We start from the raw sequence: 14,455 nt of genomic DNA on the forward strand, positions 1-14,455 counted from the left end.
CATCCTTACTAAGAACTAAGGTAAGGACTATTGATTCTGACTTCAAGACGGTCATGGAACTTGTCCAAAGTCACAGTGTTAAGGGGCAGAATAGAACAGAGACAATGACCCACACAAACATGTGTTCGAAGTCAAGGTTCTTTCCAACATCAACTCCTAGGTTCTCCTCCTGTCCACTCAACTGAGATCTCCAGAGTGCCATTGCGGTGAGGTCTTCCCATGCGTTTTGTCTGTTTCCCTTAAGAGACCAGCTAAGGTGAGACCCTGCCTGGCATCTGGGGATACCCATCTGGTTGCCCTGGTTACCAGTTGAGTTGGCAAGCAAGGCACCTTCGGCTGAATGTTTCAGCTGCTGGAAACCATGTCTCCAGACTCGCGCTACCAGGAATAGCTCTTCAGCCGCCACCTTCTCAGCTTGCAAGGGCTCAGGAGAGACTGCATGGTGGAGGTGGTCCACTGAAGGGACCAAGGAGGACGAGTCACATTCTCTTAGCACGTTCTAGGCGACAGACCAAGTCTATCCCATTTTTCCTCCATGGTGACCCTGTGGGAGTAGAATTACGGCCCTGTCTTGTCTCGAGGAAATGAAAGTGCATAGAGACTAACGAGCATGGGTAGCAGGTGCCAAGGTTTAAAGGCAGCTTGGCATGACTAGAGCCTCAGGCTGCTAGCTGTGGGGAATCCTTGGCTACTCACCAACTGGTCTGTTCATGCCATCTGGTAGCCGGTCAGCCGTAGCTGTTTTGAGAGACCCTGTAGAGATCTGCTGCTTCTGCCTACCCCCACCTGACCCAGAAAATGATGATTCCAGACCTGGTGGGACCCACAGAATTAGATCATTGGCTCTTGGCAGACATGAAGCCAACCAATAAGCAGAAGGGAAGAAAACGTGGTGAAGGCCCTGACATCATCCCACAGAACTCTGTGGCCTTGCGCACACTCAGACTTCTTTGTCTTAATGTTGTAATCACTTAAAAATTATCCATCTGTTCGTTCATCCATCCACTCCCCAACCCTCACCCCACTCCCCCACCTACCTCTCTACCTATTTTTGTGTGTGATGTGTATGCACACATATCTGTGGATGCATGTACCTCTGCCATGTCTTTCTCTATAATTCGCCACCTTATAGTTTGATAGCATCTCTCATTCAACCCGAAGCTCACCATTTTGACTCAAGCCGCTGCCTAGTGAGCTCCCAGGATCCACCTGTTCTGCATCCCCAGAATGGGGCTTCCGGGCACACACAGCCATGCCCAGCTTGTACATGGGATCTGGAGAATCAGAGCTCAGGTTCTCTTGCTTGCACGGCGTCTCTCCAGACCCAGAACCCATTGAGATAGGCATCACGTGACTGTATCAGACGGTTACAGTGAATGATTAAGCCGCTATGCTGCACACTGGGCATAATCCAGTGCCTGACACCTCTGCTATAATTATAACCACCAGTTTAACATCTTTAGATCTTTATTCTGAAATCCCCAAAGCTGGAATGCTCCAAGGTCCTAAGCAGCTTGGGTGCTGATGCAATGCCATAGGCAGAAAACTTGGAAAAATCACCAAATATTTGCATGTACAAAATTCTTAGAAAAGGTGTAATAGCCAGTGAACGGAACCAGTCTAGATGTCCATCAACAGAGGAACCAGTAACTGCTATATATACACAGAGGTCTAGTCGTCTGTAAAGAAAATGAAGCCGTGACATTTGCAGGAAAATGGACCGAACCAGAGCGCAGTATGTTAAACAAAATAAGCCAAAGTCACAAACGCTGCAGTTCTCTCTTATCCGTGGAATCTTTTAAACATTATATACTGATGTGTGCTCTGGTGGTGGTGGTGGTGGTGGTGGTGTGTGTGTGTGTGTGTGTGTGTGTGTGTGTGTGTGTGTAGGTCATGGAACTAGAAAAGGGATCATGAGGAAAGAGGAGGGAATTTTAAGTGAAAGGGAAGAGGAAGGAGCTCTCCACGTGGCATGAAAACAGAAGGCCAGGACTGCGGGGGACCAGCCAGAGGTGGGCTAGGGAACACTGGGGCAGTTAATGATGGAGTGGGATGAATTTGAACAAACCGTGACACATTTACATGAAAATCCTGTAATGGAATTTTGTATGCTAATTTTAGAAATTAATGAAACATTGTGCAAAGTTATCTTTAGGAAGACCCCGGTGGGCTGACTGAATACATATGTGGTGAGTGAACTGATCTTATCGTCTCTAGGTCCAGAAAATCCTGCTCGCCATTTGGGTTTCAAGACTACCCACCTGTGTATGATGAACAAGAATAGCCCCCATAGGCTCATCTATTTCAATGGTCACCAGAGAGTGGAACTGTTTGGGAAGGGTTAGAGGTGTGGCCTTGTTGGAGGAGGTGTGTAACTGGGGGCGAGCTTCGAGGTTTCAAAAACCTACCCCAAGCCCAGTCCTTCTCTCTCTGTCTCCTTTTGGATCAGGGCTCCTAGCTACTACTCTAGCCCCATGCTTACCTGCCACCATGCTCCCCTCCATGATGATCATGGATTAGCCCCCTTAAACTGTAAGCAAGTCTCCAGTCAAATGCTTCATCTATAAATGTACCTGTCGACGGTGTTTTGCCACGGAGATAGGACAGTAACTAAGACACCCCCTGCAGACTGCCTGTCCTTCTGTAGGATGAGGCCTGATGGAGACTCCTCTTCTCCAGTTCTTTAGGAGTGACTCTGGACTGTGGGTCAGTGGTTGGTTTCAATGACTTCTTTGGGTTTATGGTGTGTGCATGTGTGCTTCAGCCTTAGCAGTTTGATTGTTTGTTTCAGTAGCGACAGGGTTTCTCTGTGTAGCCTTGGCTGTCCTGGAACTAGCTCTGTAGATCAGGCTGGCCTCAAATGCAGAGATCAGCCTGCCTCTGCCTCCCAAGCCCTGGGATTAAAGGCATGCACCGCCACCACCCTGCAGCCTGGGAACTGTGGCGTTGCCCATCCAGTCTCTTTTGGAGTGGCTGCCCTGTCCTGCAGTGCCTGTCTAGCATCCTTTAGGAATGTAGCCCCCCCTTTCCAATGCCACACAGACTACCTCATCCACTGTCCCCCCATTTTCCTAAGTCTGTAATTCCAGACACAGTTATTCATCTCCTGAAACCCACAAGTGGCAGGATTCACGGTGACAACCTAAGGAGACAAATCTGGCTCTCCTGAGGAATCGAGAGCATTAGGAGCCACCGGACTCAACCCAGCACAAACTGGTCCCCATGTGTCTGACAGACTTGTGCGATGGTGAATCTTCATGCCAACTTAACTGGATTGCGAATCACCTAGGAGACCAGGGTCTGAGTGTTCTCAAAGGTGTTTCCAGAGATTAATGGAGGACCTCTCCGAGTGTGGGAAGGGCCATCCATGGGCTGGCACCCCCGACTGAATGCAGAAGGGGAGAAAGGGAAACCCAGTGAGTCCTAGTCCATATCTCTAGGTTTCCTTGCTTCAGGTGGACTGTGATAGGCACCTCACACCTTTCCTGTCACGCTGAGCTGTATCTCCTGAAACCATGAGCCAAAATACACCTTTCTTTTCGTTCTTTTTTTTTTAATTTTAAAGATTTATTTATTTATATACACAAGTACACTGTAGCTGTCTTCAGACACATCAGAAGAGGGCATCAGATCCCATCACAGATGGTTGTGAGCCACCACGTGGCTGCTGGGAATTGAACTCAGGACCTCTGGAAGAGCAGTCAGTGCTCTTAACCTCTGAGCCATCTCTCTAGCCCCCACCTTTCTTTTCTTAGGTTGCTTTTTACCACATATTTGGTTACAACAAGAAAAGTAGCTGAGACACCACTTGATGACCGGATCTCGCAGAAGCATTTTCAATCAAAGCAACTGGCAGCCTGAGGGTGGTTAAAGGTTTCAAGGGATGCTGTCGAGTAACACAGCAATTCTGAATGCACAGGATATAGGAGCAATTTTATTTTTAAAGCATCTTTAGATTCACCTTGGCCCTTTCTCTTATCTAGAACAAGACAGTTCCCTGGGCTCTGAGCTGCTTAGCACTGCTGACCTAGCTTCACTCACTGACCTGACAGGTCTCTCGGAATTTCCTGTTAATGTCGCTTATCCCAGGGAGGTGCCTATAGAGTGGAGGCCTGTGTGTGTGTGTGTGTGTGTGTGTGTGTGTGTGTGTCTGTGTGTGGTTATTTCAGCGACATTTCTTTGCCTGGCACAGATCTTAACATGCAATGGGCTCCTTCCAAATGTTTGTTGAAATAAATGAATTAATCTAGGAGATGAATGTGGAGCTTTTCTATTTCCTTTGACCTTCAAATTTAATTAAAGGTCGCGTCAAAGTATTTATTATTTCTCTTATAAAAACCTTACTTAAAATAATGAAATGGATGAGCGCATGTGTGACTTTTTCTTAGGAAATGCTAGCCGGAACTGGGGCTCTTTAATTTAATCGAACTTTAATAAAAGCTCTTATTTATGCTCTCTCAGGTGCCAGGTCTTCCACGGCAATATGACATTCTGCCAATTTGGTGTCCTATTTTTCTTTTATCTAGGATTTAGATGTGAATTTTTTTTTCTTTTTTAAGCAGGGAAAGTTGATAGAGACTATTGCATGCCAGAGTATATGACAAATCTAATTAAAAAATATATGATATTTCAAAGTAGAACAGAAATTAGCAGGCGAGGGAGAGAGAGAGAGAGAGAGAGAGAGAGAGAGAGAGAGAGAGAGAGAGAAAAGATAGAGAGAGAGAGAGAGAGAGAAAGAGAGAGAGAGAGAGAGAGAGAGAGAGGAGGGGAAAGGCTGGTCACCAACTGCTGTCAGACCAAATTAACTAAAATAAAAACATCAGATTTGCACTGAACAGCATACGGCAAGCAATTGCTCTAGAACCCAACATCTAGATTGTAGGAAAATGTCAAACATGCATGGAGAAAAGGTTCTATTAAAGAAATGTTACTTTTCAAGGTGAGGATAAAAAGAAAAGTTACTTTTCTCAGATTTGAAACAGGAAAAGCAACCACAAAAGGAATAGATTGAATTAACATCAGTTAAAACCTCTGTAAGATAATCAGAACTGAACATGCTTAGTGTTACAAATCTTAAAACCCCACATCTGAGCTTCCTGAGCAGTAACATGAAATCCAAACAGGGAATTCCGCACTTGATCCCACACGATGGGTCACAGGCAAATTGTAGATGGACCACCACTACTCAGCCTTTCTTCCAACTCTTAAAGTTTCCATCACCTCTCAAGATTGCCCCAAGCTGGAGGGCACCTAAGATGGGAATCACACCACCTCTGGTGCCAAGAAACATACTGTGTCATAAAAAATGTCCCCATCCAGCAGAATTGAACAGTGTCAACATCTATACAGCCATAAGCCAAGTCTCTGAGAAAAAGACCCAGTCCCAGGAATGAACGATTTACACATACACAAATTAAAAACAAGTGGGCACGTGAAGAAAAGGCTTCTCTAACCTCTGAGAGGGTGTGGTGCACAGGAGGGAGTGCTTTAACCTCACTTTTCTTTGTAGTTACTAAATCTGCAAGATGGGAGTGTTGTACTTATTGTGAAGAAATTGCTTCTCCTTGGTCCCTGACAGTCCTATGTGTCATTTTCAACAAAGCTTCCCAAAACACTACAGAGGAAAAGAGGCAAGAAATGATTTTATGATCCATCTGCACTTTGATTCTTGTCTTCTAAGTTACAAATCCACACCAGTGAGACTCAGTAATAGTTCCTGAAAGGTTTACTTTTGTCTCGTGATTTTGTTTTCTCAAGTGCAGGAACTCTGTTACGCCACTAGGGAGCGCCCAAGCCATACATTAGGATGAAGCCCGGTGTTGGCCGATCAGGGTTTGTCAAGTTCTTGCAACATTAGTTTCTAACCAGAAGGCATTTGGGATTCCAAGTCCATCTGGACACGCAGCTCCGCCACCTGCTCTAGTCCGCGTTCCTTTACTACCCCAGGGGCGTGGACGGACCCAGGTGACTCCTGCTAGGAGGCAAGAGGGGCCTTGAAACCCTAGGGCTGATTTAAAAGGAAGATGTTTCTGGTTTCATTTCTGGAGAAGTTGACCCAGTCTTTGCACCGCTGACCTCCCAAACATGGGCCATGGTCTAAGCAAGAGATAACCAAGTGGAACGGATGGGAATAATTTGGGGGGAATGACAGTCCTTTCCAGGAGATGAGTATCTTTAAAGTTCCAGTAATTCTTAGCATTCAGACCACCCTGGAGCGGTGCAAATTCAGAATGATTTGTAAGAGCTGTTTTCCACTTGTGTTTGTAAGGAGCCAGTGAAGGATGTGGCTTTGCTCAGAATTTGTCTTTTCCTGACTCTACCTGAACGCTGGACTGTCAGGGCTCTGGCTTGATTTATTGAATTAAACACGTTGCCCGCTGGCTGATTTGTTCACTCACTCCTGCCCTTTGTGAAGCGGTGCTGGGAATGCGGATGAAGACTGCTGGAAAAAGAGTCACTTTCAACAGGCAGTGTTTTGCAAAGTAGGTCACCCTGGCTTTTCCACTGGGTGAAGAGGCTGGAATCCCATTAACCTCCATCAGGCGGGCTTGGGGGTGAGGGGGTGGGGGTGGGGGTGGGGTTGTTAGTGCAAAACAAAACCTGGCTTCGTGCAGGCTTCCTAATTTGACTTCCTAATGAGATTTGGAAAGGAAAGGGGAGAAGAGGGTTTAGGAAAATTCCTTTCCCTTAACGAGCTGAGCTGAGCCGTAGTGTGGGGTGGGAGGTTTGGGATGTCTGGGAGCTGAGGTTGCCATCAATTAAGTTTTTGTTTTGTTTTGCTTTTTCTTTTTAACTTTTGTTTGTTTGTTTCCACTGGGTCTCAGGAAGCCTGGGGGATAGATGAAGTGTGGGAAGGTATTCCCCAAATAATACGTCTTTCAATTTTCAGGATGTCTTTTGCATGCTGGAAGAAACACACACACACACACACACACACACACACACACACACACACACACACAAGAAACAACCCTCCCCACCAAAATCAAAACACCTCCGAGCCACCCAAACACACACAAAAAACTCGAGTTGATTTTCGTCCCTTCGTGATTACAGCCCAGCCAGCCTTAGTCTTCTACAGCAGGGTTGAGGGATCCTTAGTGTTTGTGACTGGAGACCTCACTCTGCCCCACCCTGCACCATGCAGGGTTTCTTCTACCCCAGCTTAATGCCTGTGACTCTAAAGCAAGCCATGCAGCCCTGACTATGCAGCCTTCCTTCATGCCTCAGCTGGGTAGGGCCTAGCCGGCCATGCTCCTCAGCCCTCTCTGGTTCCACGGATCCATACTTTCTTTGGGGACCTTTGTGCTGTTCTTTTTTAGTTTCATTTGAAGGCAGGTCTTTACCATGAAGAGTGGGGACTCTGTCCTAAGCATAATTCCTATCCCTCCCTCCACTGTCACCCCCTCCTGCTAGTCCTCCCACCCCTCAACCCCCCAACCCCTGACCCCAGCATTTGATCCTGGCTTTAGGCAGTCTCTCATTTATTGTTGACTCATTTTGCATCGGCAGAGACTTTTAGCCCTGAAATTCAAAGCTATATAACTGGGCACTTGGCCTCATAGAAATGTTTTTAGGACATCTTAACAACACGTCATCGGCAGAGCTGATCTCATGGGCTTTCCCCTTAAACTCCATCTAATGACCCCAGTCATGGCTGGGGCTGCCAGCTCTATGATTGGGTCAGCTCCATACCTGAGAGGCATTTTGACCACTCTTCCTCCCTCATTTCCCCCAGTCTGTCACCACAGCTGTCAGCTTGACGGGCTGCTGCTCACCACTGCACCTGTCTGTTTCCTCTTCCCCTCCCCATCCCTTCAGAAGTGGCCAATACCTCTCCCGGCTCCCTGCAGCTGCAGGCCTGCCCTTCCCACCTCATTCAGTGTTTTACATTGGGACCTTGGCATTGCTACTGCCTTGGTTTTCAAATGCTGTCTGATCACAGTCTTCTGCTGAAAACTCATCAACAGGTGTTTTAAAATAAAAATTAAAACAAGCTTTTGTTTTGCTGGTATACTTATTGTACAGAGGACTGGATTTCACAAGAGTATTGTCATACAACTATATGACCATGTCTCTCCTACTCCAACCTCCTGACCACCCTACCATTCTTAAATTTTTAATGTTGCATAAGTCGGCCCCACATGAAGTTCACCTTTGCATTCTGCATCTAGTTATGCCGAAACTAGCAGCCTTTTAGTGCTTTGACTGTGCCGAACTCTTCTTCATTCTGACCTTGCCATGACCTTTCTTTACATATAGGTCATGTTTGTTAAATATCTTTCCCCACCGAACTGCAGCCCAGGAAGAGTTCTGTTCACCCCCGTCTCCCCAGCCCCCTTGATGGAGCCTTTCTTTGGATCTTAATAACTATACACTGAATCAATGAGGTGTTTGGGTTGTCATTGCTTGAAGGATTCGGGGTAAAGTAGAGGTCGGATTTTGTTTCCTGTCATTGTGAGACAAGAGTCAATTTATTACTGATATTATGCTATTAATTTCAGGCTGATCAAAAGCTTGACTAGAAGAAAGAAATGTGTTAGAAAGTGAGAAAATGAATCTGAGAATCTTGTTAGAAAGGGAGGAGGTGGGTTAGGGCCAGTCATCTGGGTATGTCTTATATTCTGATTCTGCCCTCAAGTGGACCAGAATGTAACAGTGGGCCTGTCACAAAGGGGACATCTGTAAAAGGGTCACGGTGAGGGGAGACAGACAGAATTAATTCCTCTCCGTGCCAACTGAGGTAACTGGGTTCTTATGGATGCTGACAGGAAAAGAAACCCTTCCCTTCCTGAATGTACATTTTTGGGAATAGAAAGATGCTCAGAAGAGGGGAACCCAGCAGGTTTGGGTTCCTAAAAGATCACTTATAATAGCGTAGTTGATGCATTTGATTATAGGAAATTATAGAATGAGTTGAAGCAGGTCAGGAAGAAAAGGTTGGCGCTAGTTTGACCGGATGGTAGAGGAGAGCAGATAAGGACCTGCTGGCAGGATGGTAGGGAGAATACACGAGGTTTTATGAGCCACTGCACTTTATATGTTTCCCCACACAAACAAGAGTAGAGCTATTTGCTTGTTTGTGATTTTTTAGGTAGTCTTACTGCATAGCCCCACCTAACCTAGAACTTAACTATGTAGACCAGGCTGGCTTCAGACTCAGAGTCTGTTTCTGCCTCCCCAGTGCTGGGACTAAAGGTGTGCACTCTCCCACACAGTGGAGATTAGGTTGAAGAGAAGGAGAAGAGTTCCATTTTGGACATGATGAGTTCTAGTTCAATAAGGGCCATCTATGGAAAGGTATTCCTCAAACCGATCTCTCTCTCTCCATCCTATCAATCCTACCTGTCTGTCTGTCTGTCTGTCTGTCTATCTATCTATCTATCTATCTATCTATCTATCTATCTATCTATCTATCATCTGTCTATCTGTCTGTCTATCTGTCTATCTGTCTATCATCTGTCTATCTGTCTGTCTATCTGTCTATCTATCATCTGTCTATCATGTATCTATCTATCATCTGTCTATCATGTATCTATCTATCTATCATCTGTCTATCTGTCTATCTATCTATCATCTATCTATCATCTATCTATCAATCATCTGTCTGTCTATCTATCATGTATCTATCTACCTATCATCTGTCTATCTGTCTATCTATCATGTATCTATCTATCATCTGTCTATCTGTCTATCTATCATGTATCTGTCTATCATCTGTCTATTTATCTGTCTATCTATCTATCTATCTATCTATCATCTGTCTATCTATTTATCTATCATGTATCTATCTACCTATCATCTGTCTATTTATCTGTCTGTCCATCTATCTACCTATCTATCCATTCATCCTCCACTCTATCAATCATCCTCTATTCTGTCTATCATTTATCCATATATCCATCCATCCTCTAGTTTATCTCTCTGTCTATCTATCTATCTATCTATCTATCTATCTATCTATCTATCTATCTATCCATCCTCCATTCTATCAATCATCTTCTATTCTATCATCTATCCATATATCCATCCATCCTCTAGTCTATCTCTGTCTGTCTGTCTGTCTGTCTATCTATCTATCTATCTATCTATCTATCTATCTATCTATCTTATCACATCCATCCATCCATCCATCCATCCACCCACCCATCCATCATCTAGTATCTATTCTTGGTCATCTATCCACCCATCTGGGATCATGGTAGTTTAAATTGGACAGCATACCCCTGGGCCACCAAAGACTTCAGGCCATATAAACTCTTCATGAGACACAGTTGACAGAGACAAGAGAGGGTCTGAGACCTGAGACCAGTACAGGTGTGGCTTCCCATGAATCAGGATTGCTTAGAGTGGGCACACCTGTGTTGCCAGGGCCTGGAACGTATGCATTCAGTCTGCCGGACTGAGAGCACAAGGAGCATGCCACGGTTAATCAGTTGGGTCCTCTGTGGTGGGTGAAGAACCACTGGGGAAACAGAGGCAAAGAAGACAAAGCTTCCCACATGGGCAACACTTCCCTGACTTGCTCATCTGAGAGGTACTGTTAACTTTAATGGCACAACCAATATTAAGTGACCCTGAGCTAGGTGGCTTCTAGGACAAAGCTAGGGTGGCAGGGAAGACAAGTGTCTGTTTGGTACTTACACATTGACAGGCTGCCAGGCTGGCCACTGGGCTTTGGCTTTGATGACAGTGAGGACTTCATCACTCTGCAAGAGAACCACACATGTTTAATGTAGAGCGCTGGGCTTCTGGCAAGAGGAGGAATTTAGTGTAGTGATGGCTTTCTGCTTCCTTTTTATTTCCTCGTGTGCTGTGAAGCCATTTCACCCCAGCAGCACCAAGACGTGGCACTGAGCTTTCAGTCTGGCTGTGGGTAATCCCACTCAGTCACACCTTGGTTCTGTGGTCTAGCCCATCCCCCCATTAGATCCAGCTGTGACCCAGACTTCACCTCTATTGACTAGACTTCCCTATTTGTTCAGCATAAAGGGCTGAGTCACCAGCTTAGGATTCAGACACAGAGACCCAGCCAACACTGGTCAGCAAACTCTGTAAGGCGGTCAACCCTTCAACCAGAGTGCTTGTCACCCTCCTGCTGGGGAGACCCTCTTCTCCAAACAAGGAGGCCAGGACAAAGCCCTCATACCTTTTCCCTTTGTGGCTTCTGTTCTATTTTGATTAGACAGTGTCTAGAACATCATTGAATTATGGGGAACCTCATATAGCTTCTGAGGAAGAATTTGAGAATTAATAGTTTGAAGGCAAACATGTGGTTTGCCACCAAGATCAGAATCCTATAGATCTTGCTTGACTTGACATTGAGATTCATTTGTTTTTTTACTTTCAGTGAAGTGTGTCAGGAGCAGTCTGCATAGCTCAGAGTCATCCGTAATGGAGATCTCCTCTGATCAGAGTTGACTGGCTCCAGTTGCTGCCTTTCCCTGGCCTGGGCCCAGCAGCTTGGACACCTAGGAACAATAGAATGCCACGGAGGGGGGGAGGAGGAGATGTGCTAATAACTGCAGGGGGCGCGAGGGTGGAGGGGGTGGGGGTGGGGGCGGGGCAGAGCCTTGCTTGGCTGCCTCATAGCTACTTTCCAGTCCTCAGACTTGGCAATAGGTGCCTAGAACTTATTTGGGATGAACTGGTGATCATCTCCCAGCACACAGCGAAAGCTGAAAGTAAGGGACCAGAGAGTCCCCCAGCCAATCATAAAAAAACTTTCTCTGCCCCAGGACCTGAGGGTCTTGACTAGGAACAGGGAAGGGGTCATACATAGGGCTCTGAGAGGAAGGGGGCTTTATCTAGAGCCAATTCAGTCTGGACCTCTGGTGGCTTGGGTTGGGTGAGGAGAAGGGCAGGAGGTGGGACAAGGTGGCAGAGTTCACAGCCTTCCTGAGTGCTTTTCCTAGGCTGCCCATTGTGTGTGGAGGGAAGAATCACTGGGAGTGTGACAACCACACACACACACACACACAGAGAGAGAGAGAGAGAGAGAGAGAGAGAGAGAGAGAGAGAGAGAGAGAGAGAGAGACAGACAGACAGACAGACAGACAGACAGACAGACCAACAGACATATACAGAGACAGATAGACCAACACACACATACACAGAGACAAACAGACAGACCCACACACACACAGAGACAGACACACACAGGCAGACAGACAGACACACAGAGAGACAGACAGACAGACACACACACACACACACTTGCATGGGTCTTCAGGAAGAGCACACCCTGGCCTCCTGAGTGATCCCATTTCTCCTAGAAGATTTGTATGTTTTTTTACAATGTGTCTCTTGGGGAAGGGCTAACAGAAACTGCTCACCATCAAGCCATACACAAGACCATTTCTACAGTGTCAACTCTGCATCTCCTTCAACATCCATAGAAGGTCCACATGGGGCCCTCCTCTGCCTTCAGACTCACTCCTGTATCCAGGTTACACACACCAGATACCTGAGCAGATGAGGAACAGCACCAGCTCCCCCCATCTCTTGCCCCTCACCCCTGACAGGACCAGATACCCTCTGTGTTCATATCCACAAACTTGGCCGCGCTCTTCCCCACCCTGAGCCATCATCAGCTATCCCTGATCTCGCCTTCTTTCTCGACCTTGGACCATGTGGACCCCTGCCCCACATCTAGAGCTGGAATTACTTTCTTGTTCACTTTTCAATTTCAGAATAACATGTGCTTACTGTGGAAAAATTTCAGCATCACAGGAGCACACGGTTTAAATGTTGGGTACATCCTGCTTAGCACCTACCCTGCCTTCGTCTCCTCTCCCTCCTCCAGGATGGTACAGCTTCACACGCATCCTTCCAGGCCTCTTATTACACATACGCAACAACTGCTGTGCTTGTGTGGACTACATACACCTTCCCTCACGAAGCCCTCCCTATTCTGAAACTTGCCTTGTACCCTGCATTTCACCCTTTTTCTTTAACACTTCATCATGAGAAAATTTCTCTCAGAACATTCTATAGACTCTATAGAATATATACCAAACAGCGTAGCTCATGATTAATATTTTCAAGTGCTGAAAAACCTTCAAATCATGGTGAGGGTGAGCCAGTTCACAACATTGAATAAGTCCAAGATGCCAGATCTGAGGAACGAGAGGCCGTCTCCTGAGAAATACCTCACTGAAGAAATTAAACCAATGTGGGTGGAGTTGAGGTAGCCATGGAGCCAGCTGGCCCTACAGATTCACCTTGCTTTACAATTAAATCATGGTTTTCGGGTCCTAGCTAATGACATATTGATTTTGCTTCTGCTGTATATTACCCGGCAACAGTAGTCCAGACCCTTCATTACTGCTTTATTTATCTGCATTGCTTTCAGAGTACAGATGTTCTTGGGATGCTGGGTCCATGTGTGTGGGCAGGACAGCTCCTTGCTGTAAATGGTTTCATCTGAGCTTATGCCGCAGCTTACACTTGGTCCCTTTTTGTAATAATTCATGCTATTTACTGAAATAAGAAAGGGATATTTTGGGCCATTCATTTTATATATGAAATCCACACCTTTATATATAGAAAATATATACCCGAGAATACAACCCCCTACCCTTACAAGGCTGAGGCAGGAGGACATTGAGTTAGAGGCTAGCCTTGGCTATGTGAAGAGATTCTATCACTATCTACTCAACCAACCAACCAACCAACCAACCAACCAACCAAACAAACAAACAAACAAACACGCCCTTGCAAAGCCAACACCTAAATATTTTCGCTGAGCACCAAGTTTTTATGATATGCGCTAAGTCCTAAGGCTCTGGAGACAACCTGACTTGCATAACCACATCCAAATAGCTGGGCCTCAGAAAAATGACGCTTTTCTTTCTTTTTTTGTGATTTATTTTTATTTTCTTTTTGAAGATTTTTTTAATTCTTTAAAAACATGCTTTAAAGTAAATGTCCCAATATTTATAGTACATAGAGAATGCCTTACCTCTTTATTTTGATTTTTATGTGCATGCGTGCATGCGTGTGGAGCGTGTCAGAGCCTTTGAAACTGGAGTTGCAGGTGGTTGTGAATTGTCTTGTGTAGGTGCTGGGAACTGAACTTAATTCCTTGGAAGGGCAGCAAGTACTCATAACCATGGTGGCATCTCTCCAATGGCCTCTCTTTTAAAGACAAAGTCTTGTTATGTACACAGAGCTGGTCTTGAACTTGTGACCTTGCTATTTGAGACTCCTGAGGGTTATAACTACAGATGGGTAACACCCTGCTTAAGATATACATGTGTGTGTGTGTATGTGTGTGTGTATTTGTGTGTGTGTTTGTGTATTTGTGTATGTGTGTATTTGTGGTGTGTATGTGTGTGTGTATTTGTGTGGGTGTGTGCATATGTATGTTTGTGTATTTGTGTGTGTGCATGTGTGTGTATGTGTATATGTGTGTATTTGTGTATGTATCTGTGTGTGTATTTGTGTGTATGTA

General features: G+C 45.6%; 1 protein-coding gene across 1 annotated transcript in view; it reads right to left on the reverse strand.

The window, feature by feature from the left end:
* Spon1 (spondin 1) overlaps window positions 1-14,455 on the reverse strand; it is a 275,300-nt gene that overhangs the window by 13,298 nt on the left and 247,547 nt on the right. Inside the window, exon 7 of the mRNA XM_032892851.1 lies at window positions 10,645-10,709. Coding sequence (XP_032748742.1) covers window positions 10,645-10,709 — 65 coding nt within the window. The remainder of the gene's footprint in view (window positions 1-10,644; window positions 10,710-14,455) is intronic.

Source organism: Rattus rattus, chromosome 2, assembly GCF_011064425.1.
Source record: "Rattus rattus isolate New Zealand chromosome 2, Rrattus_CSIRO_v1, whole genome shotgun sequence".
Classification (NCBI taxonomy): Eukaryota; Metazoa; Chordata; class Mammalia; order Rodentia; family Muridae; genus Rattus; species Rattus rattus.